This window comes from Borostomias antarcticus (assembly GCF_949987555.1).
Source record: "Borostomias antarcticus genome assembly, chromosome: 1".
Taxonomy (NCBI): domain Eukaryota; kingdom Metazoa; phylum Chordata; class Actinopteri; order Stomiiformes; family Stomiidae; genus Borostomias; species Borostomias antarcticus.
Window position 1 is genome coordinate 46,194,076 of NC_140234.1, and position 25,268 is coordinate 46,219,343.

At 41.3% G+C, this 25,268-nt stretch overlaps 1 protein-coding gene across 6 annotated transcripts in view; it reads left to right on the forward strand.

The window, feature by feature from the left end:
• Positions 1-25,268, forward strand: part of st3gal4 (ST3 beta-galactoside alpha-2,3-sialyltransferase 4) — a 57,479-nt gene that overhangs the window by 18,437 nt on the left and 13,774 nt on the right. For 2 of the 6 annotated variants that reach the window (XM_084448918.1, XM_084448919.1), the window contains 7 exons: positions 15,946-16,011; positions 17,063-17,141; positions 18,884-19,052; positions 19,342-19,431; positions 21,058-21,155; positions 21,570-21,633; positions 24,398-24,493. In XM_084448918.1, the coding sequence (XP_084305044.1) occupies positions 17,105-17,141; positions 18,884-19,052; positions 19,342-19,431; positions 21,058-21,155; positions 21,570-21,633; positions 24,398-24,493 (554 nt within the window). In that variant the 5' untranslated portion in view covers positions 15,946-16,011; positions 17,063-17,104. Of the gene's footprint in view, positions 1-15,945; positions 16,012-16,324; positions 16,413-17,062; positions 17,142-18,883; positions 19,053-19,341; positions 19,432-21,057; positions 21,156-21,569; positions 21,634-24,397; positions 24,494-25,268 lie in introns of those variants that run through there. The other 4 variants (XM_084448920.1, XM_084448921.1, XM_084448923.1 and 1 more) reach the window with 3 other exon arrangements.

Below are 25,268 nucleotides of genomic sequence, written 5' to 3' on the forward strand. Positions count from 1 at the left end.
CAGTTTATTTGAATATAAAAGCATTTGGGGGGGGGGGGGGGGGGGGGTTACAATAGTCTAGTCCAGGTTCGCTGGCGAGTGACGAGCTAGTCAGATGGCGCATGCATGTGTGGACATTGTAGGCCGATTCTGTAAAACCTAAAGAATAAAAGTAGGCTACGTTCAACATTCATTGGAGTGGTCCAGTTGGATAGGCTAGTCTAATCTAAATAAATTGAGAACCTGTATTTTCAGTGTTTGCTGGTAGCGGACTGCATCAATCAATGCAATGACTCTCCATGTTTTTCAGTTTTACCCTTTTCATCAATAAAACATCATTTTTACAACCATGTCTCATTGATTGGGAAGGCATTTAGAGCTGCCGGTCTATTAGCCTACATTCGGACTCAGAGGATGACATAACTGTTTATTGAGAAACAATTGGCTATATAAAGAAATACCACAATGCATGTAGTCTAGATATATTACATTATGGTTATACACTTTATGGTAGACTGCCCTCTCGCTCGCTAAGCAGGCTACATTGTGGCTGTTTTGTTCATCGCAGAAGCCTATAGGCTACACATTAAAAAAATGTTTTTTTTTATATAGACCTAGAAGGAATCAGAATATGTGGAAGTTTAATTTTAGCCTATTTTAATACAATTCAAATTCTGCTTAAGAGGGAATTATTTTCAACGGACATTATGACCTGAGCATAATTAATAATTATCTAAGTTAATATAGGCCTATGAGAACGCAACGCTTTTTACGATAGGCTAGGCCTATGCGTCTTGTGATTGTACTGTAGCCTAGGCTACAACTTAAGGCTTGCCCTATTGAATTCATTTTATAGCCTACTAGGCTACTCATTATTATCGAATTATCTAGTTGATATATGAATAAAACAATAAGCCGTTTTAATGGCTATGGGCTACTAGTTGTAGCTATATGATGCGCTCTGCTCTTATACGCACGGTTGAGGCGGCAGCTCAAATACACTTCGCACATATCCTCTGCTATAGCCTCTCACAGACAGCTAGGTGCACTTCATGCATTGGTAGACAGTTCTGTTCTTGCTGCAGCTTGTCTTCACCATGCAAGTATTTTTGGGGGGTTATTCTTCTGTGGACACTGCGAGGGGCGCCGCAGGTGGCTGTTTGGACGCCAGAGCACGCAGCTCTTCAGCCAACTGGAGGATGTCGCGTCTGGGGAGGCTCTGCGTCTCTCCACCAGTCCCCAGCGAGTCCAAGCTCCCCCAATGAATAATACTTATTTATAATAGCCTACATAGCGCGAAACTGTGCATATAATAGGCTGTAGCCAGCGCGAAACTGCGCATTCCCTATAGCCGTTCATTGAACAGCTGGCGGCCGGTATAAATAAATAAAAACATACACGATATTTTGTTATTTGAATGATCTTGAATATATATATATATTCAAGATCATTCAAATAACAAAATATTGTGTATGTTTTTTTCATTTATAATTTAACAATAGGGGGTGCAACAGAACACAATTTTAGGGAAAGTCATTGACAGGCGGACTTCAATGTTTTATGCCGCTATGCACAAGATAGTTAATGTCCGGATATGATTGGCAATGAGTGATCTTTACTCATGGCGACTATTTCAATTTTGTATGGATCCACACCTCCGATCAAGCTTATTTTTTCTTTGTATCGTGCTGAAGCCATATAGCCTACTGCGCTCAGACTTGGCTACATTAGCTGGTGCCCTGTCTTCAAATTTACTTCCGGGGTTTACGAGTAGCCTACCAGTTGAATGCGTTCCAGAAACAAAACGCAAAACCCTCACGTTCACCACATCTTTACTAACAAATATATTTACAATACTGTTATTTTGCGCATTTGACTTAACAGACACCACGTCTTGACCCGACGTCAGTTGCCGAGATAGATAGGCTACTGTAGGCCTAGATATATTATAGGTGTTCGTAATAATTAAATTACATCGAGATGGAGAAAACATGTGTTTGAGAACAAGGTAATAATAACAATTAAACGTTATTTGTATAGCCCCTTTCATACAGATAAATTCAGCTCAAAGTGCTTTACAACAGAGCATTTAAATTAAAGAATGTGAAATTTAATGATGCTTCATTCGTAGACTATAGGAGAAAAACACTGAGCCCAGCCTGCTAAATCTACTCAAAGACGCCACCTGGCGGTGGTGCATCACTAAAACGAAATAACACCCGTCTGAAATCCCACGAGATTTCCAACGGGATTTCCCTGCCAAATACCGCGAGGTGAAATGCTGCAGCATGTGACATTTCTAACTTCCCACATCTGTATATGGGTGCTGTTTAACTGGATTGGCAGACCCTACATCCACATCATGGACCGCTCGAGAGGTGCGCCCTGGGATATCCTGGAAAAGGAGTGAAAACTCTGCCACAAGAGCCTTAATCTCAGCTTTCCACTCTGTAGGCAAATGTCCAAGCTGATCATCAAGAGACTTCAGAGCCTCAGAGTTCCTCAAGCGGAACCCAACAGTTTCATCTTCTCCACTCACATCTTCTACTGACAACTGTCCCATAGTGGCAACGGGCTGTCCATGAGAACGACCCTGGTACTGCTTTAACAAGTTAATATGACACAGATGGGTCTTTCTCTTCCCCTCAGGGCTGATTACATAGTTCTTGCCTCCAATTGAAGTGGGCAAAACTTCACCTTTTGTTGTTGCAGACATAATTCACTATTGCTAACGTAAACTGCACTCAGTTGACCTCTAGGCCCTAGACTGTGTATGAATAGCCACACAGCTTTGAGTCCGTATAGGGAAGTTTCCTGGCAGCATTTAAACTGACCAGTCGTTTCACTAAGTAGTAAGCAGCAGGTGCAATTGCACAACCAGACACTGGACACTCCATAGCCTAGAAGGTTCCGGTCGTCCTGGCTATGCTTTAAATCTGGCCTGGTGGTGTGACCAATGACCATATTGAGCACGATTGCATTCTTCACCCAGACATGATCTGTCTTATGACCTAGTTAAAGACATATTTAAGGGGAAGCTCTTGATGGGAGCTTAGCTTATCTTAGCCAATGCAGCTGCTGCTTCCTCTTGCTGCATCTTCCGGACTGCGCTCCGTCCAAACTGCTTCCGCCTTCCACTCTGTGCTACGACAAGCGACAATGTAATTGTACTCTAGCCTAGTCTGATGCTAGGCTGTCTTGTAACCTTAGAATGCTTAATTGTTTAATAAACACCAGCGTCTGTGACGGCTTCTGGAAAACATCTGTCTGGAACTGAATCCATTTACATCATCTTCTCAGAGTCTCAAATGATATTATGATGTCCTGTAATGCTGGTCAATGCTCTGTCCTGGTGTAGCTTGACCTTAGTGTAGCATTTCACACTGTGGATCATCAAATCCTGATACACAGGCTAAGAGGGTGGGTTGGTATATCTGGGAGCGTCCTTGACTTGTTTCCCTCTTACCTCTCAGATAGGAAATTCCCTGTGGCCACTGGCCCTTTTAAGTCCAAGTCCGCTGCCCTATCCTGTGGTGTGCCCCAGGGCTCCATTCTGGGTCCGCTGGGTTCCGCTGGGTCATGATACGTCCCTCTATGCGTACATGTCAGGAGAAGATGTTCACAAAACTACAAACAACAGTAAAAAAAAATGTTTTAGTTATCAAAATGTAAGTATCAAAAGGTAAAGTTACAGAATAACGAGGTCATAAATCTGGTTCAGAGCTGGACGTCAGTCTGGTGATCAGGTCAGAAAAATGTGAGGCTTCCAAAAACATACTGACACTTTTATGGAAGCACTATTACGGCTGTAAGCCAATAAGAACAATAGTAGGGAAACACTTTCAACTCATGCATCATCAAGTTACAGATTATGGTTTCCAACCATAATGTAACCACTACATCTATGATTCTAAGAAATGTGTCAGTCAGTATAGTTCAATGTGTGAGTTCAGCAGATGCAGTCAACTTTAAGTGCAGGGGTTCATTTAAGCAATAAACCACTCAAGGCCGTGTGTTATAGTGATTTTATAACAGCTATGGGACGTTGTTAGGCACAACGTGAAGCGGAGTGCCTAAAACCCCCCTAGCTGTTATAAAATCACTATAACACACGGCCTTGAGTGGTTTATTGCTTTTATACAATGGTTACTACATCTATTAGTGTAAAATGAACACAGCAATGTAAAATATTAAGATTTATTCAAAATGAGGCATCTTTCCCTCAATTCCGCCGAGCAAAATAGTTCCCATAACAAAAGGGTTGCCAAGCAACAACAACAACTACAATGCATTGGATCAAATGGGAGGCGCATTAATACTGAAAATGGAATGAAATGGCGTCCCAGGTGTGTGTTGAAGTATTTTAACACGGCTTCCAGCCAATCAGAATCAAGAACCAGAACTAACCGTTGTATAAGTAACAATATAGCATTATTTGTCACAGTATAACATACATTTCTCTTTGAAGGGGTGGTATGCTATTTTGGACATTTAGACCTACAGTATTTATGATATGTCTAAGATCAATCTGAAACATAGAGACCATAATTTCACTGATCTCTCAAACGTTAGATCGCGATTTTCGTCGGACTCAAATTTCTTTACAATGGAAGTGACCAGGGCATACGAATACACATTGAAAAACTCAAGAAAAACTAGCAGGAAGCTCAATGTGTAATCTTACCGGTCTCAGTATGCTGTACTGTGAAATGTACTGTGTACTGTCTGTTTACATGCTTGCGTGCTTGGGTGCTTGCGTGCAAGGCTTGGATATGTGCATTGCTCCAGCCTCCTTTTCACCTCTCCCGCGGAGGGGTTCGGGGAAGGGGTAAGTAGTCCTGGCTATTTAGGAATCTACCTAGCTGGGTGAGCACTTTCTACATTTGTTGAGCTGAAGCAACGTAGGCTATTTGTGGACAATGGGTCATTATTATTATGATGACAAAAAACTTCATTTTGTATATCATGGCACTAGCTACAGATTTGAGCCTGAATACACAGACGAGGAACTCCAAGAGATGGATGATCGGCGTGCAAGAGAAGAAGCTCAGTCTGCCAATCAACCCAAACCTGCTGCCAACGCTATTTCTATAACAATGGGGGACTTTTGGTGTTCATGTAAAAAGTGCCCACAGAAGAGAAGAGTTTGTGTTGTAGGGAATGGGACCTTTTGCTTCTGAATGCGCTTGAAAACTTGGATGTATGCATGGATGACACGGAATCGGCTCCAGGGTGCGCAACTGAGGACGCAGACTTTCCATTCCTAATAAACCGGGCAGTTTTAGATACTTTTTTTTCACTCAAAATAAATTGGAAACGGAGGCCCAGGCTTGAGGGACCAAATGGAGAGCTCTCAATACCATTGGTGCTTTAGGCTATACAGTATGTGATTAAATGCCTATACGAATTGATTGCTCAGTTGTCCAAATTTGAGTAGGCTATGATTTTTATACAGTAAGACACCCCATCTATCAAAACTGAATTGTTCTGTTCCTTTCCCTAAAGCTAATAGCTTATACTGTATATCTGGCCCACATTGTAATATTACAACATACAGTAAACATTGAATCGGCTAGCCTAATGGAGGGATACACACAACCCCAAGGCACTGATTAAAAAAACACAAATGATTCCATCACGCAAGTAGGTAGTAGTAGCAGGTAACTACAACAGTAATAGCAGTCCTGTTACAAGAAATCAACTTATATCTACATTTTGTTAGTAAGACACTGAGTGCATGGGTCAGAACACGTGTTCGTAAAATAAATCTAAATTGATATAGCATTACACATACAACCTACCCCAGCTAGTGCTGCTGGTCTGACACAAGGAACAGCTGTGTTCTTTAAGATCTTTCTCTGGGGATTTGCTCTAGCTAGTAAAATAAAAATCACTTTACTCCACAAAAAAATGTACTCCACAAACACGAAAGTCTGACCAACGGAGCACTCGGATTTTAGTGTTTGTCGATCCCCAAAACGAGACAAAGTTTCAACCGGTCTGTGTCTGCAAACGGAAACCTATGAAAAGAGATAGGTTTTGATGTTGCATTCACTTTATTCCCACAACTGGGGACAGCACATTCGCACAATATTGCTGCTATAAATGATACATCCCATTACAAAATAGTTCTGCTGTAGGCTACTAGTAAACTCCTTCGTTGTCTTCTTATGTTTAATAGCAAGTAAAGTCCATTATAAACTCTTTTCCCCCGGCCTGCCCCTCTCGTAGCGACAGAGTTTACGTAGTGACGTAGTGCGGTCAGCGAAATAGTTCTGGTCCAAATATAGCTTTTGTTTCAACATTCGGTTAGCAGATAGCTTATAAACTTCAGGATATCATACTGAGATCAAGTTATATTAAACCATGAACTTCTCATGTCAGAAAAAGCTACACATTCATATGCCCTGGCCACTTCCATTGCAAAGAAATTTGACTTGCTCAATACTGGAATGATCAGAGAAATTATGGTCTCTATGTTTCAGATTAATGTTAGACATATCATAAAGGGCTGAATGTCCAAAATAGTACACTACCCCTTTCACTAGGTTATCAACTGACATGAAGTTATAGCTAAATTAGCTTTTATTAGCTTTATGCCAGTACAGACTATACAGCAAACATATCCTTTATCAGAGAAATATCATCTAGGTTCAATAACAGTAAGAAGAAGACAATTATCATTCAATAGTTCAATATCAGTAGGAAAAGCAATTGTTATTCGATAGTTCAATATCAGTAAGAAAAACACATCTAGTCTTTAAAATGTATCTGCTGAGCCTTAAGGATCCAACAGCTAAGAACCCTCTGGACGAGTAGAGACCTGGGAGGAAATTGAGGTCAGGCAGCTTTTATGGGCCTCTCTCTCTCTCTCTCACTCACACACACACACACACACACAGACAGACAGACACAATACAATATATATTTGTATGCATTTGGTGTAATGCAACATCAATCTCTGATCCTCTGTGTTGTTGTACTTGGGCTTGAGGATATTTTAATTACTTGAATGATGACATCATGTGGTGATCATCTGCAAGATCTTTTTGCTATATTGACGAGCAGTCGCTGAAAATAAACAAACATAAAAAGATGAGATGAAGAGAAGAAAAATTCTTCATTAAAAGAGGCTTTTAAATATATCATACTAGACTACTTGTTAGAACCTTGGGTTGTCCACCTACATGGACACAAGCCCCAAAATCACTTTACAGCCCATAAATAGATCTACTGTATTTTGTACTTATCTGTGACATGAGCAATGAGCACTAATATCTAAAGACTGCAGTGTCAAAATTGTGATATGGATCGTTGTAAATGATTGTAAATAACCTTATAACAGGCTTAGTATGCAAAATACCAAACTAGTCTAGACTAGTTTATTGGGATGCAAACTCGCCAAACATGCAGTATCACAAAGGAGAGGATTCTTGCTCCAGCACGCATGTGCACAGCGTGCTGGAGCAACGATTGCGTGCTGGAGCAACGATTGCGCGCTGTGCGCATGCGTGCTGGAGCAAGTGGGGAAGCTATTTCGTTTCGAAAGACGTTTCTAAAGATCATATTACAGAGGCATGTGAAAAACCACAACAGGTCTACGCTCTATGTAAGCACAACTAGCGATTCATAAAGACAGATTGATGAAAACAACCGCGGCAGAAAATAGATTTTTAGAAACTGCATTCTTGGTGCCCCGACCACCGCCATTACATGGATATCCTGGCTCGCGCTGGATTTTAAATTTCTTCTACATGCCTCCGAACTACACCAAAGTGATCTTGGTGAGTCAAACGTCTTATAATATGTCGTAAATAAGGTCCAGGTGGTCAAAAACAAGCATTGTCCTTTAAAAAATAATTTTAGCAAGGTGCAAGCAGCATACAGATACACACTTAGAATATAAACACTAGTACGAGTCTTTTTTTAATGTTGAGACACTCAATTGGTTCACTTACCATTATTACCCAGGCCAGGTGACCGGAAGTCATGTAAGTACTGTAGCTGCCACCCAAGTCTGAAAGGAGGGAACACAAGACATGAATTGTAGATATTGGGTATGAATTGTGGACTTTCACAAAAACACGAGGCCGTTGTGTTTGCACTTATTTTCAGCAAATGTGTTTAGCTTACAAACCATTCATTTGCAAATATTGAATTATTTAAGATTAATAATGACATGGAGCTGAATGCTTTAAAGACAGTGGAGATGGTTGTGGACTCATTGTGGAGTCCTTCTGCTTCCTGGGCACCATCATCTCCCAGGACTTCAAGTGGGAGCTGAACATCAGCTCCCTCACCAAGAAGGCACAATAGAGGATGTACTTCCTGAGGCGGCTGAAGAAGTTCAACATGGCAAATAAAATGATGATACTCTTCAACACATCCAGAGTCCATCTTCGCCTCCTCCATCACCACCTGGTACTCCGCCGCCACAGCCAAAGACAAGGCCAGGCTGCAGGGTGTCATTGGCTGTAACCTGCCATCCCTCCAGGAACTGCACGCCTCCAGGGCCCTGAAGTGGGCAAGAAAGATTGTAGCTGACCCCTCCCACCCCGGACACAAACTCTTTGAACCACTCCCCTCCTGCAGAAGGCGGTGGTCCATTAGGACCAAAACCTCTCAGAACAGAAGCAGTTTCTACCCGACTGCAACATATACAGCATATACAGGTTCATCTTGTTTCTGAGTATTTGCCTTATTGCTTCTTGTTATTGCTTCTTATTTTTCACTGCATTATCATTTGCATTGTCCTGTCATTTGTACTGTCCTGTTCCTGCATCTTGTCTATTGTTGTCTTTTTAGTGTCATGCACCAACAGTCCAAAGCAAATTCCTAGTAAGTGTGTGAACCTACCTGGCTAAATTAATCGAAGGCCAGACCGATATTGCGGAGCGAAGCAGTGAGCTCGCTAGATCGGGATTGTCATACCAGGCTACCTACCTGCCCGCACCAGTGAAGACCATGTGTCTCTAGCCCACTCAGGAGCTGAGTTGTGGGGCCCGTGGCGTGGTGGTGAGACTCCGCCCCCTCAGGTCAGAGCTGGTCGGGGGCAGTGCAATGACCTCCCGGCAATCTCCATGCACCCACCAGCGAAGACCATGTGTCTCTAGCCCACTCAGGGGCTGAGTTGTGGGGCCTGTGGCGTGGATAGTGGCATGGTGGGGAGACTCCATCCCCTCAAGTCAGAGCCGGTCATAGACAGTGTACCCCAGGCCCCCAGGATTCGAAATCTAAAGTGAAGCCCTATTGAACCGTGCCATCTTTGAAAAGAAAGCGTCACTGATACCTTTGACATGCGCAGTCAAAGTTATCAATGACGCGTTCTTGTAGTCCACGAACAGATTGCGTTCATGTGAAATCTAAACACGTGTTCATGGCTCTCCCCACTCTGAGTTAGCAAGTGGCTTGCTTATTAATCTACTTTCATCAAATATATCCGTTGGAAAACATTTCTTTTTTTCTTTCTTTCTTTTTTTTACCCAGGCATCTTAGTTTTAACAGTATAATTGTGACTGAACATGTTTGCTAATAGGTGATATTCATTCTGTTTCGAGCGCGGCGGGTTAGCAACGAACGTCATGCCGCTACGAGGGATCCCGTCTCTGGGTGGAAAACTGCAGCCCAATTTTTTGGTCTTTTTTTTATTTTTAAATGCTAGTTTCTCCGCCATCTTGGGTTAGATCTCTTAGCCATGAACACCCTATAGGAGGACATGCACCCTAAAGATAGGTATGCAATTTTAGACCGATCAGACTTACAGTTTATGAGAAGAAACTTTTTGTAGGTTTTGCCAAGTTTTTAACCTGCAGCCAAATCCATCATGGCGGAGATCATGGGTCCACATTTCAAAGTTGTTTCTCATGAGGAACAACATACGTCTACCAAGATTCATACATTTTCGTCATTCGGGGCGGACATGGCAGCATTGTACGCTAAATTGCTTATTATAGCACCACCTACAGTATCGACGAATCATAGTGAGTCTTTGTGGCGTAGATACTCATGATCTGTAGTTGCGACATGCAGAGTTACAGCACTTTTGGTTGAGGACTCAAGAGTTATTTGCATCAAGGAAAATAAGAATATTGCAATAGGGTTCTACGCACTTTCGGTGCATGGTGCTGAGAATCCAGATTTTCTTGTCTGATGAAACCAAAACTGAACTTTTTGGCCTGAATACTGTCACGTCTGAAGGAAACTAGGCACCGCTCATCACCGGGCTAATACCATCCCTACAGTGAAGCATGGCGGTGGCAACATCATGATGTGGGGATGTTTTTCAGCAGTGGGAACGGGGCAACTAGTCCTGATAGAGGGACCGAGATCCTTGAAGAAAACCTGCTCCAGAGTGCTCTGGACCTCAGACTGGGGTGAAGGTTTGCCTTCCAACATGACGACCTGAAGCACACAGCCAAGAGAACAAAGTAGTGACTTCGGAGAGGAATGTCCTTGAGTGGCCCAGCCAAACTTAGAATCCAATTGAACATCTGTGGAAAGGGGCAAAAATGGCTGTGTACCGACACTTCCCATCCGACCTGATAGAGCTTGCAAGGATATGCCAAGGGGAATGGGCAAAACTCTCCAGAAACAAATGTGCCAAGCTCATAACTTCTTTCCCAAGACGCCTTGAAGCTGTAATCGCTGCCAAAGGTGCATCTGCCAAGTAATAGGTTAAGGGTGTATACAGATAGGTCACCCCTTAATAACCTATATTCTAAAAACCTGTTTTCACTTTGTCATTATTGGCTATTGTGTGTAGACGTTTGAGGAAAAAATGAACTCACCATTGTAGAATAAGTCTGTAATGTGATAAAATGTGGAGAAGGTGAACGGGGTGTGCAGACTTTCCGGCTTGACTGTACAGTATACCACAAAAGATATCAGCAATAAATGGCGACTTGGTGTAATCACATTACAGGGCTGCAACTTTATGCCATAACTAAAGTTTGGAACTTTTAACATCTATGTTGTATTGTAAAGAACATCATAGAACATCTATGTTGTATTGTAAAGTAACATCTATGTTGTATTGTAAAGTAAGAGTTCTATGGTTCACTTGTAAACTCAGTTCAATGGTGAAAGTATTCCTTTTACCAACCCAAAATGATAGCAGGGGAGAGCCGGGTCAAAAGTCGCGTGGGACAAAAGTCGCGTTCCCATTTTCTCCAGAATGACTGGACCTGCAAATATGTGGTTATACATGCCTACACATATTACCGTGTACGAGCTCCCTTCAAATTTTGGGCGCGATCGCAGCATATTTGACAGAGATATCGATGGAAAACCACTTTTGCCCCATATAAGTAAAATAATGGTCTCATAAGCATTTTTCGATTGTAAAATTGTGTTCACTTGTTTTAGTTTGCAAACATATGCAATTTTCTTAGCATATCTACTGGCTACATGATGGCATAGCTTTCAAATTTCGTGCGAGCAAGTCGTGCCTGCAAGCCAGGGAGAAATGACAGGAGACCGTGGCGGGACAGAAGTCGCGTTGTGATGGCTTAGAACCAGAGGGGTGCGCGAGTGACATTTGGGCAGAATGAACAGGTGAAATGAAAGCTCTCGAAGAGATCTTTCTAATGCTATTGGTCAGCTTTGTATGCAGTTTTAATGTGAAAGATACATCTTAAATGCAGTCAAGACAAATTATTTTGCCTCTTAACTTTTGTCAAACCCCCTGGTTCCAGTCAATTGGATTATAGGCTATAGGCTACTTTCGTTTACAATGACGTTACCTTATGAACACAAATAGCTTAACCTATAGAACTACATAAAAACAATAGCCTAAAACCATGTTTATTTACAATGTATTTTCTTTAATTGATTGCATGCCAATAGTTAGGGTGAGGAAAACGACTCGCGGCCTCTTTAGCCCTGAGGCCATCAGGCAGGCAGCTCAGGAGGTCGTTGAAGGCTATATATTATTATGATAGTATGTCTAATAATACATTCGTTGAAAGTAAAGAGAATTACATGCCAAAAAAAACAGATGGGACACACTTTGCAGCAGTGCGACTTTTGCCACTCTCCTATGAGACTTCTGTCCCGCTCGGCAGGGACAAATGTTGCATTGCGCTCGGTCCGTTCTCGCCCTATTTATGTTAAGCTCTTATATCCTAGCACGAAAATTACAGTTGATAATAGTGAAGGACATGTGCAAGTTGTGTGTCATAAAATGTGGAATCTCTATCTCTATTAATTTCGGAGTAAATGGAATCAAACCAAAAAGTGCGACTTTTGACCCGGTTCTCCCCTACTCGCCACCTTCGATTTTAGTAGTTGGAACATGAACTTGTGTCCCAAGCAAAGTTCTTCCATCTTTAAGATGGACAGCAGAGCAGACAGAGCAACCAGAGAGATTGAATAGGCTGTTTTTTTAGTTTATTTTAGACTCCTTGTTAGCAAATCCTGATTAGGCTCATACTTGTCAGATTCAGAAGAATCATTCTGAGAGGCAGAGGAAGAATCATGCAATTTTATCATCCCCAGCTGCACTGAAGACTTGAGTTTTGATGTGAACACTATCCCGTTGTTCACGATAAGTTGATGGTGTATGTACATTTAACAGGCACTCAGAAGAGACTGCGAAGGATAGTTCCCTATTTTCAAAAGTGGGTGCACTTGTTTCATCATATTCGTTAAGGATATCCTGCTCTGTGTCCCTTACTAATCTGCTGACCCGACGTCTTTTAGCCTAATAAATTTGGAAAATGATTGTGGTGCAGTGGGAATATTGCAGTAGTTTACTTGGCTGTAGTGTAGCAGATTTGTGTAGCTGTTTTCTTCAGTTGTTCTTACAGTATTTCCTCTTGGCTCTTAAGACAATGCAGAAAATAAAGAGAAATAAAGCAAAATCAAAATGAATTCATGCACTACACAAGCTACAGTACCATTACAAAAATCTGGGAAAAAACTTATGATGGATACAGGATCTGTATGTGTGGTGTCAGGCTATCAGCCTTCGAGTACAATGCAATATGACGGCAGTATTAAACCACCTGAACTGGACAGGCTTGAGAAAGCACCAGTTAAACATATAACATTACAAGGGGCTTTTTTTTTTACCATATAAAAAGAACCAAACTTTTATTTTAAATCGTCAAAAAATCGGCAGGGGGCTTGTGATCCATCAACTTGCGATTGATCAACTAGTCAACAAGACCACTCATAATGTAGCTAACGTAGCTGGCGCCATTTTGTTTAGCTGCAGTCACCGCCAAATTACATTTTAATTAACTAGACCAACGTTAGCTTCAGCTAAGTTAACTAACAGTTCACAACACTAATGTTACATACATTGAAGACTGCTGAGAACTGCTTCAAAGATTTGTATTGTATTAATACTTATTCTCGCTAAACTAACGTAGCAGGTAGCAGACTAGCTAATAGCTAACCAGTGAGCCCACCAGACAAAAGGGAGAATTATGGCGCGCTATTTCCCAAGGGATATAGCCTACAATTTTATTTAGCCATTGTTAAAAGATCATGACTTACCACTCTCTCCACATAACACTGGAGAAGGACCACATCTGGTGAGAAGATGTTGATTTGCAGTGGTGTGGGGTTTTGCAGCAGTCACATTATTTGTCCCGGGGAGGCCTTTGATTATTGTGACACCCCCACTTTGAGAGTCTGAAAGTGTCTTTTTATATTATTATTATTAATATTATTATTATTATTATTTTAAGATATTTTAGGGCATTTCTGCTTTATTGGATAGGACAGTTGAAGGACAGACAGGAAAGGTGGGAGAGAGAGAGGGGAAGACATGTAGCAAAGGGCATGGGCCAGATTCAAACCCCTGCCTCTATAGTAAGGGCTAGCCTTTACATGGTATGCGCCCCAACCCATTGAGCCACCGGGGCACTCCTGACTTTTTATATTTTGCTCCTCATGAATAAATAACGTTGTATTCATCATCACCAATGAGTGCAGGCTGCATTTCTGAGAGCAAAAATGCACTTGGTTTAAAATGAAACAGCATCCCACACCCCACTACCCTTGTGAGACCTTCCTGTGAGAGCTCCTGTACCATCTGGCGTGTCACATTGAGATAGTATTGATTAAATGTTGGCATTTCAATCCTGAAAAACCTAACCCTTATACAACAACAACATTTTTTTAATGTTTAAACTGCGTCTGGGATTAAATGTTGAATCAATATAGATTTTTCAACCTCAACCTAAAACAACCATTTTGACCATAATTCAATGTGGAATTAACAACTTTTGCTATCTGGTAAGTTAGTTTACATTTTTCCCATTTAGGCTATGCATCGATTTATTTTCAGCTGTTCAGCATTCACATGCATTTTTGCAGGACTTTTTTTTTTTTTCCAGTTTTTTTTTGTTTACCAAAGTTGTGTACTTATTTCATTTCAGCTCAGTGTAGAGAAATTTACCAACAAACATCTTACTGCTCACGTGCCTGCCCCGCGCTAATGCTAGTTTCAATGGGCCTACAACTTCCCTGAAAAAAATTCCTAGGGGAAACAATGCTCCATGATAAACATACAAAATGCTTCACTGTCTCATCGTAGCCATTTTGCATCGCACTCAGTGTGCATTTAAGTGATGGGCTACCTCAAACTTTTTGGGCACTTGACGAAGTGGCGACATACGTTTTTTCCACATTAGAAACATTGCGAAACTGAGGTCCATTGTATCCCATTCAGAGTTAGAAATGATTATTCACACCTTTGTTTCGTGCTTACCTGCCTCATGCTGAAAAACTACATTGACTGTATAATGCAATGTGCCACTTTGTTTCCTATTGTACGAGTCAAGAATATTTGAAGGAATAAAGAAAAAAATCTAAATTTTTAGAGCCCTCCATGGCCAGGCACCTGCATATATTACTATATTTCCTACTCTACCCATATGTTGCTTGCAGGTCACAGAGTTCATCTAATCAGGGCCTATTGCTTGTCCTCCACACTAGGCTCAAGAAAAAAGGTGACCGAGCCTTTGAATCTGTGGTGCCCAATGTGTAGAATACCCTTCCACAGGACAAGAGCACATTACAGAGCCAAATAATGATATAATGACATATTGAGCTGCTTTGGAAAAGGTAGTGGTGGCTGTCAGTAACCTACGGAATAAAATGAATTTTGTAAGCCTACAGTACATAAAGATGGTGGTGGTACAGTATATATGTCAACAAAGTGTCTGAATTGAATGTATTCATTTTGTGTCTATCAGTTTGTAGGCGAATACAAAATTCAGATGATGGTAGTTGGTATGAGTCAACATACTGTATAGTAGTCAACGGGGAGGTTTGCAAACAGTCTCAATATTTTTCTGAGGTATTATTTCTCCCATATGGCCTAATAGCCCATGAAATTGAGACCTTGATCTCAGTGGGTTCCCCTGGATAAACCATGGTTGAATAAAATGTCACAACTGATGTCACAACTGGTTTTAATCAATTTATAAATTAAGTTCAAAGTTTGTCACATGCATCATCATACTACTACAATGTGCAGTGACATGTTTTCCTGCTAGTTAATTGTGCTCAACAACAGAGTAACAAATAGAGTAATAGAACTAAGGTATACAAAATGCAAAAATATAAAAATAAAATATATACACTAATAATCTTAGAAGCTCTGTTCACATCCAACAGCCGAGCTGGTTTGTTTTAGAATTACATTTGATTGTTTCATGACAAAATTGAAAAGTCTAAACCTGTAAAATCCTGTCAAATTTGTTGCATGTGAACCCGGCTTTGAAGGTCCACTGACATGCTCAAAACAACTATTCAGTAATGTACATTTCTAATGCTTCTTAATAGGGGCAGTACTCAAATTACTCAAAATGCCTGTTTACACTACAAAAACTAATCTCAGCAGCACTCAAGCTGTCACTATATTGCTTGGGGGTGGGTTAGTGCACCTGAAGAGTGATCATGTCCTTTCAGCAGGGTATAATTAAATCTGAACCATGTCCTTGTTTTTTACAGGGAGGGAGGAAACCAGTCACACCGCCTCTGTACTATTTAAAGGAGTGGACATGAAAGAAGGCAAAGGTGCAGTAGGCTACATACTGTATGGGCACCTATATGTCAAAATGATACAAATGTCGAAATGTGATGCTGCCATATCCTTTGCATTTCAAAATCCTTGGTACATGCTCAGTAGCCTGGTCATTGTCTGACATCAGCACAACACCTACTAAAAAGACAAGATGGCCACATATTCTCTGACCTCAGCTGTTTGTAGTGTTTTTACTGCTTCCTTGGAGCCTCTGTTCACATTCAGGCGACATAAATTGGATTAAGGATATTGTGTTTTGTGTGTTTGGTGTTCAAGCTATTTTAATTTACAATAGCTGAGCAAAAAGACACAAAGTAGCCTCACATCTAGGCCATTAGGGGCAGCGAAGGGCACCCCCAGGAAGAGGAATACCAATGGCTGACAGGTTAAAAAGGTAAAAAAGGGATGGAAGATAGCTACTGTAGTGTTCATCCTCTTAAACCAATCTGTCCACAATCTCTACAGTTCATCTCTGTTCATCCTCTCTCTTTCTTCATTTCTAGCACTTTCGCCCTTTCTCAATTTCTCTATATCTTGTCCCTCACCACTCCTCCACCCCTCTTTCTACCCCACTCTATCTTTGTCTAGCTCCATCTCCATCTCTTTTTCCTCCCCCCTCTCTATTTCTCGCTCATCTTCTCTCTCAACACCCCACGCGCCTCCATTCTCCCCTTTTCTCCCACGCTGTCCAGTGAATAGAAATGTATCCCAGCCAATACAGCTGTATTTCTTAGTGAGTGGAGAAATGGCGAATGCTTTAATCCTCAGTCAATAGGCACACTACATCCCTATGTGGTGGCTGCCTGGCTGTGTAATCTGTGCGTCGGCCATGTTTCATCCCACTCCCAGCTCCTCGTTTTTCATCCGAGAGGAGAAAGATGTGATTTACGGCCGGGCTTTTAGATGCGCGGACGGCTAATGTAATTGGTGCCGTGGCCGCTGTCCTAGCAGATCGGGCCAGATGTCAGGGGGGGCATATATCATAATGTTGTTCTTCCTCCACCTCCTTTTCTCTTTTCATTTCCCCCTTCTTCTTTCCCTAAGGATAACAGCGTTATCAGCATAGAGCATAGAGATGAGAAGACGATGGAGAGTGTGAAGATGTCCCTAAAGACAGCTAAAAGTAAGCTTCCCTGCTGTGGGTGGTCACGCTCATGTGGGTGGTCATGCTCATCCGTGTCCCGACAGACATGTTGTCCGTTTGTCTCTATTAACAGCAGTTAAGAAAGTCTCACAAATGTGGGACGTTTTAGTTTTTTTTTCCCTTTTGCTCTCTTAATTGTCTGTTAGTACAGTGGAGCTTGCCACTTTTTCATCCTTTCACAGTTTAAACACTGTGACTAAGCAGCACCGACTGTATGCTTGGTCAGTGTGGTGTGTCGTAACAAACTAGCCTGTGTTTGAGCTCTTCCACATTGTGTTTAGTTCTATACACAGACTTCTCTCCTTGCACCTACCACAAGACACATTCCAAGCCCTGCATGTCATCTATAATCCAGATGTTCCTCGACGTGTACTGGTCATATGAGAGCACATGGCTCCCTTTATCCGCCAGCTCTTAATGCTTGTTTGACAGCGACATTGACCAGGCCTTTTTAAATTTTTTTCCCCCATCTTTTCCAGGGCTTACTTGTGTCATTCAGACTTCCTCTTTCATACCAATTTACTTAAACAGTAGGGTTTTCGTTGGGTTCTGCTCTGGCTCTAGTGGGAATCCCAGAGAGCTGTCACAGCCCAGCCCATGTTTAGTTTGGTAAAACTGTTTGCCTTCATGTTAGCAGCTTGTATTCTTGGAACTCTACGTATAGGAAGTGTATGTTTTTTGCCTCCTTTCCTGCCTTGAATATATTGAGATAGGGATGTGTTTGTTCACCTAGTCTAGAGGATAATTATTCTGTAAAGCACTGTGTGCTACATTTGTTTATGAACAGTGCCATATAAATTAAGTTGACTTTGACTAGTACTGTATACTAGTATGGTGATGCTCAATTCAAGGTGAGATTAGATAAGAAACCGTTGAATGGTACAGCCCATGATCTATGTGTAGGTGGGTGTGAAGTACACTTTGCAGAACTACTTGATAATGCAGTGTATTTCAAATGCATAGACTTCGTGTGGAACAGAACTTCAATGAGACAAAAATATGGTTGAATCAAAAATGTATTGAGCAAGCCTATTACATGGGGTCAAAACGGCGGCTATACTGAATTTACAGTGTTGTGACTTCAGCTTTTAAACTGGCTCAAAACCAAGAATCACATTACAAACAAATTTGCATACAAAGAATGTTCATCAACACCAGATAGAGTCAACTGAGATTCTGAATGGATTCAAATGTATCAGCTGATCTTTGCCCCCCCTCCGGACACAGGGGCTGCTTGGGTCCTTCCTAGGGTCATGTTACAAACTGTACTCACTTTAGAGGTGACCATTTGGCCATGCTGACTCAGAAACAAAGACAAAGGCCATATGTTGTAACTCACATGTTAAACTCTCCTTAAATTAACACAGTTCCAACTAAAGTGAAGGTTTTTCAATATCCAACTAAAATGATTAATACATGAGAGTAATTCAGACATGTGATTTATGTAATACAGTATAAAAATATACTACAATAATAAGAACCAACAGTGGTTGGAGCTTTTTATAACGGCTCAGTGAGTAGGGTAGTCACGGGTTTCACTCCAGCTCATTTTGAAATTCACAAAAGGAAGTGAACTTCTGCCTGTGTGTGAAGGAGAAGTGTTACTGTACAGTGAAGGAAGGAAAAATAATTTGTGTGTGGTTTCTCTTTCTCTCACCCCACCTCTACCCCATGTCCCTCCCTCCCTCCCCCTCTCTCTCTCTCTCTATCTCTCTCTTCAGCATGGTGCCTTAGACTGCTCCCCATTCTTCTATTTTTCGTCTCATACTACTACTACTACGTCTTTATCCAGAGGTACGGAAAACGGCATCCTCACTCCAGCAATAGGTCTGGAGGAATAGGCCTGCCTGGAGCCCCCCTCCCCTCCTCCCTCCCTCTGTGCAGTAGCAGGTAGAGCCGTCACATCACTGCTAACTGGACGAATGACAGTTCAACACACAAAGTCTGCTTATTAACCACCAAAGATACCGTCAAGTTTGCCCACACAAGTCCACTTGATTTTATTTACGAGGATAAACACCAGTCAGTTTAAGCCCCAAGCCTAGATATGGATACCATGTTTAATGTCTTTGAGTGTCTAGAACAGTGGCAGTGACACAGGGAGGTATTCAAGTAGGCAGAAATTTCTGTGACAGCCTGCTGCCAACCAACCATGGTGATCTGTGCTCTTGTCTTGCAGCTGTAATAGAAGCACCAGCAAGTCTCCTACTCCGAGCAAGGTGCTGTGTGGGGGCTGGCTAACACAGAAGTGGGAGAGCCTCAACTTTAAGTGAGTAACTTGTGTTTTTAGAACCTGGAGAGAGAGACACACAAACAAAACCAAGTATTCTTGTGCTTTGTTGACTTTAAAAAAGCTTTTGAGTCAATTTGGCATGAGGGTCTGCTATAAGCTACATAAGGGTTAGGGTTTGAGGGTCTGCTATACAAATTGATGGACATCAGAGTTGAAGGAAAAACATATGACATCATAAAATCCATGACCAATTTCTTTCCTCAGATTCAGGGGGTGGGACAGGGAATTGGCAAGAGCATCAGAACAGGCTGCAGCACCCGGCCTCAACCTACTCGACTCTTGAAGTCAAGTTTTTATTGTTAATACTGTAGTTTATACTGGTCTCCCCCCAAAGCCGTGCCATTCCGGACCGTGCCAGGCTATTGTCGCATTTCAATTTGACTGCTTGGCACGTTGGATACATTGGATAGCTTATAATCGGTCATATTGTCCTGTAATTACTACTTTAAATATGTGTTAATACCATTGAAATAGCCAAATACATTTTACAGTTTATAGGGAGCTATGTGTTTGTGATTGAAAGGGAAAATGCATGTTTAGCCCTGTTTTAAGGTTACTTATGATCATATACAATGGTTCAGATCAAAACGTTGACAAAACTAGCACTTTTGAGAAAGTCTGATATTGCTCTACCACCGTTTAGGTCATACAATGGATGTGGGTGGGCACCTTGAAAAATCATTCAAAAACATGTTAAACTCTCGATTTCAAAGACAAGAAGCTCACCGAGGGGGTAATTGGTGTCTGTTGGTGTTCTGACATCAAATTCGCTGCAAAGTATGAATCCTGTAGGGTTTTATTGATCATTTTATGAAATCCATTGACTTGTATTGAAGCGACCGTTGTAGATGTGTAGATCAATCCGCAGAGGGGATTCAGGAAGCGGAACTACTTACGGTAGCTAATGTTATTGTTTATGTTGCTAGGCTACCTAGTTTGCAGAAGTTTACGCAGTATGTGCTGCGACTAAATAGTTCTATGCTAAATATTTTTTTAAAACCTTTCCAGATGAACTAGAATCTTACTTTATGGCGAATTATATGTCAGAACGCCAACTAACACCTCGGTGAGTTTCTTGTCTTGAAATTGAGAGTTTAACATGTTTTTTGAATGATTTTTCAAGGTGCCCACCCACATCCATTGTATGACCAAAACGGTGGTAGAGCAATTATCAGACTTTCTCAAAAGTGCTAGTTTTGTCAACGTGAATCTGAACCATTGTATATGAACAATGATCTGAACCATTGTATTTGATCATAAGCAACCTTAAAACAGGGCTAAACATGCATTTTCCCTTTACTACTCCTTTAAGAGCAGAGCAGACTATTTTGTTTTCATAAACAGACATTAGAAATAGACTTCCCTTAAGACAATTGCCAGGGGCAAAAATATCAAACTAATTATTATTCCGTTTTACTTCATCTCATGACAATAACTAAATAAAGGTTGTTGACGAATAGTTTTCGTTATAGTTTTCATCAACTAAATTAAAACTATATTGATACTGTATATTGTATTGAGGTCACACGTTTTAAAATTACGTCTCATCTAATGCCTATACATTTCTAATGTCCTGTCTCTCCCCTTACTCCCCCAATACAGCATTAGCAGACAAATACAGCTCTTTTTAGAACTGGAGGATTTCTTCTGGCGAGAGCATCTGTCAACCTTGGCATTACCCTATGGTATTAAGGGCAGCGGTATGTTCATTCCTCTTAACCTCCCACTAATTGCTTTGTTTACCTTAGTGCCCACCCGAGTAGAAAGGCATAGTGTTTTACTGTGTATGCGTATAGGCTTTTTCTCTACCCAACTGTTAGCAGGTAAAATGTATTCTCCATGTCACTATTCCATGTACAGTACCTCAAAGCACCTACAAAGGTTCATATGTTCAGATACCAAACCTTGATAACTGTGGTAGCCTCTTTTTTATTTATCAGACTCACATGCACTGTACTATAACATTTCCCAGATGTAATGATTTTATTGCCAGTTTTTTCCCGAACATACTGTACGATGGTGATTGATTGAAACTGATGCAGACGTGAAGACATGATTGTCCTCACAGCACCTGCATATGTTTACACCTTAAATTCCTTCCTCTTCCCCCCCAGAGTTGGTACTGCTAAAGGTTTTAGCTATTATCGCCAATTACAAAATGCCAGCCAGCATTGAAAAGTAAGTGTACATTTACCTCAGCCAACTTGGCATGGAGGCTTTGACTTCTCTTGACTCTTCTTCTTCTTCTTCTATATATATATTTATTATATATATTGTTTATTGAAGACTACTGTACCAGCCTCTGTTTTACAGTCAGCTTATTAAATTCACCTACTGTACTACTTAATGTACCTAATGAAGTGTAATATATATATATATATACATACACAGTATATATATATATATACAGTATATATATATATGTTACGGTGAATGTGAGAAAACAGGGAATGTGAGCTTTTCCCGGTTAATGTGCACATTCCCTGACCTCGCGGGGAATATAGGAGAAACGTGCAAAACCTCTGCGCAGCCGGATGGTGGGAGAGGGCTCGTGCGCTTAGAACGAGAGGCGCTTGACATTTTGCCCATGGTTTTCGAATACATAGCATCAATTGCATTAATGGAAACATTAAATTGGGTCTAATTATACGTGTTGAAAGTTAAGATAATTAGCCTACAAGCCGCCAGGCTACGCAACACAATAAGCAAAACAATCTTACTTTTTCACTAGTCCCACTCCTCTGTTTCATTCGCCCCGCACGGCAGGGACAAGAGAAACAATGCACATCTTCTGTTCTCGGCCGTCTTGAATTGAACTGTTACACCACAGAATGAAACTTACAACTAATAGGTTAGTAAAGGACGTACAAATTGTTTGTCATCAAAAAAATGTAATCTCCATCTTTATTAATTTCTGTGTAAATCTGATCAAACCAAAAAGTGTTTCATTCATCCCGGTCCTCCCCTACAGTTAATAATAACAGTCTGTGGTCTACTTTGAACAGTAATATAGCCTATGCTGCACACAGTGTAAGTAGTAAGAAGGTGGGAACCTCCAAAGGAACCCTACACGTTAGCTAGCCGAAAGACAGCCAAAAAGACGAAAAATCTCTCACAGGTGTGCGCCAGTAACGTTAGCCCAACTGCCGTGGGTCAGTGTTGCCAACTCTTCAGTAAGGGAAGTAGCTATTGGCTGTCCCAGAAGTTGCTAGAAGTAGCTAGATGGCGGGGGTATTTACAAACTTGTTTTTTTGTTGCTGTATAACATTAGCTTTTTTTTTTTTCTTTACAGTGCAACCCTAGTAGCCTACATGAGCCATGTGATGATGATGGGCATGGAACAAAGAATCAAACTATTGACTTATTTACAAACTTGTTTTTTTGTTGCTGTATAACATTAGCTTTTTTCTTTTAAACAACGTAGGTCTGTAAACCTAAAGAATAACGGGAAAACAATAGTGTACATGGCTTAATTAAAACTGAACCTAACGTCACCAGTATCTAGGTAAACTAGCCGTTTCTGACAATATGATTGGTTGTTGCGGGAAGGATCCCAGCGCGTGTGGTGTGTGTGTGGGCGAGCGAGGGAGAGAGGGCATGAAGGCAGCTAAAAAACTTTTCTCTCGTTGTGATTCGTGAGATGAGCTCGCTTCCTTGTCAACACAATAATTCCCCAAATGACCAGAAAAAGTAGATAGATTTGTCGCTAGTCGCTTTTCATGAAATAAGTCGCCAGGAGGGTCTGGAAAGTCGCTAAATCTAGCGACAAAGTCACTAAGTTGGCATCACTGCCGTGGGTGCCTCTTATGGTGCACACCCTCCGAGGCGTCACATAAGCCCTCTCCCACCACCCGGCTGCGCAGAAGTTTTGCATACGGTTACACTCTGCTAGATTTACCGCAAGGTCAGGAATTGTAAGCATTTCCCGGTTAATGTGCACAATCCCCGACCGTGCGGGAGATGTGAGAAATTGGTTAGTATTTCTCACATCTCCCGCACGGTCGGGGATTGTGCACATTCCCCGGGAGATGTGAGAAACGCACGTTTCTCCTACATTCCCCGCGAGGTCGGGGAATGTGCACATTAACCGGGAAAAGCTCACATTCCCCGTTTTCTCATATTCACCGTAACATATACACTGTCATATTAGAAAAAAAAAAGAATGTTATTAATTACATGATCTGTAATTAATTAATCTAATTAATCGCTAATTGATTGCATATCATTTTTTTCTGGCAAAAAAAATACGATTTTTCAATTCAAATACCTTACAATTCAAAGACATTACATTATTGGGGCTGAGTAATTAATTGAAAATATGACAAAAGGTGGTTTTAGAATTCAACGCAGATCAACATATTCGTGCCCTGCCAGTACTTCCATTCTTGTCATCGTGTCGTAAAGCTGGTGGACTTTTGTAACTATGGTGCCTCTTGAAGGCGGCTTGTCAGTTGCATCGGAGGAAGCAATTTGAAACGCCTCCATCAAGCCCTTGTCCTCTACCATTGAAATTAGCCTGCAGGCCCACAGCAATCCAATTTGCGATGGAGTTTGTCAATTTTTCAGAGGTAGACTTGCTAATTCGGATTGGCAAAACCCAATAGTACTGGGGCTGACATCTGTGGATCTGTTTGGAATGTTCCTTGGTCTTCAGGGTGTAGTCTTAGTTTGGGAATGCACTAACCAACTGCAGGATCACCTAAGGACATTGCTTTTATTCTGAAATCATGATACTTTACAAATACTTTAATTGCACATAGTAGGTGGATTCCCTTCAATAAATGATTTGACTTCTGAAGAAAATTGATTGTACATTTAGGTGTATCATAGCAAAGGGGATGAATACTTATGCAACTAGTGTTTTAATCAAATAGAGTAGTCAGTCAATGCAGTGCATCAGGTAAATGGAGTCATGTGAATGTCTTTGTTTTTATGTCCTCAGTCTTGAGTGCAGAACCTGTGCAGTAATAGGAAATGGCTATGCCATTAAAAATAGTTCCCTGGGTGATGCCATCAACAAGTACGATGTGGTGATCCGGTAAGCATCCATACTAATTCCATTCCATACTATCATACTATCTCTGTCTCTCTATCTGCATTTTCCTCTGACAGCATTCATATTTGGCACAAGTACAATGGCACAATTTGTCCAGGTCCTCTTGAAAAAGAGATTTTTAATCTCAATGGGACTTTTTCCTGGTTAAATAAAGGCTAAATAAAGTATCCGCAGGGGTCCCGGGCAGATGACGACGGGACCGAATAATTACTTTACGTTTTAGCTAATTTCAACCAACAATATTGCTCCGGAGCTGCCACTACTTTCACAAAGCACTGCTCCGGCATACATCTAATACATCCAAGTCACGCCAGCCAATAGAAATACGCTCCAGTACCTTTGCAGAGCTGGGCTGCGTGCGTCCAAGCCATTAAAGGACAGGTTAGGAATTTAGCATTATAAGCCATGTTATAAGGTTATTTACAATCATATACAACGAATGATATCAAACTTTCATCAAATGGTGCACTCTCGAGATATAGCCCATTGCCACTAACACACTCAATGGATCCATAGGTGCATAGACAAAATCCGTCAAAAACACCATAAGCTCTTGTTTTCAAAGAGAGGAAACTCAACGAGTGGTCACTGGTGTCCATTGATGTTCTGGCAAATAAATCGCCACAAAGTATAGCTCTGAACCTATCATTTAAGCTTGAGGAAACAGTGCTTCAACAGTGGAAGCTAGCTAGCTAGGCATTGTTGTCATAACGGGTGATGATAGCAGAGGTAAGGGAATACTGTCTTGTATGTTGGC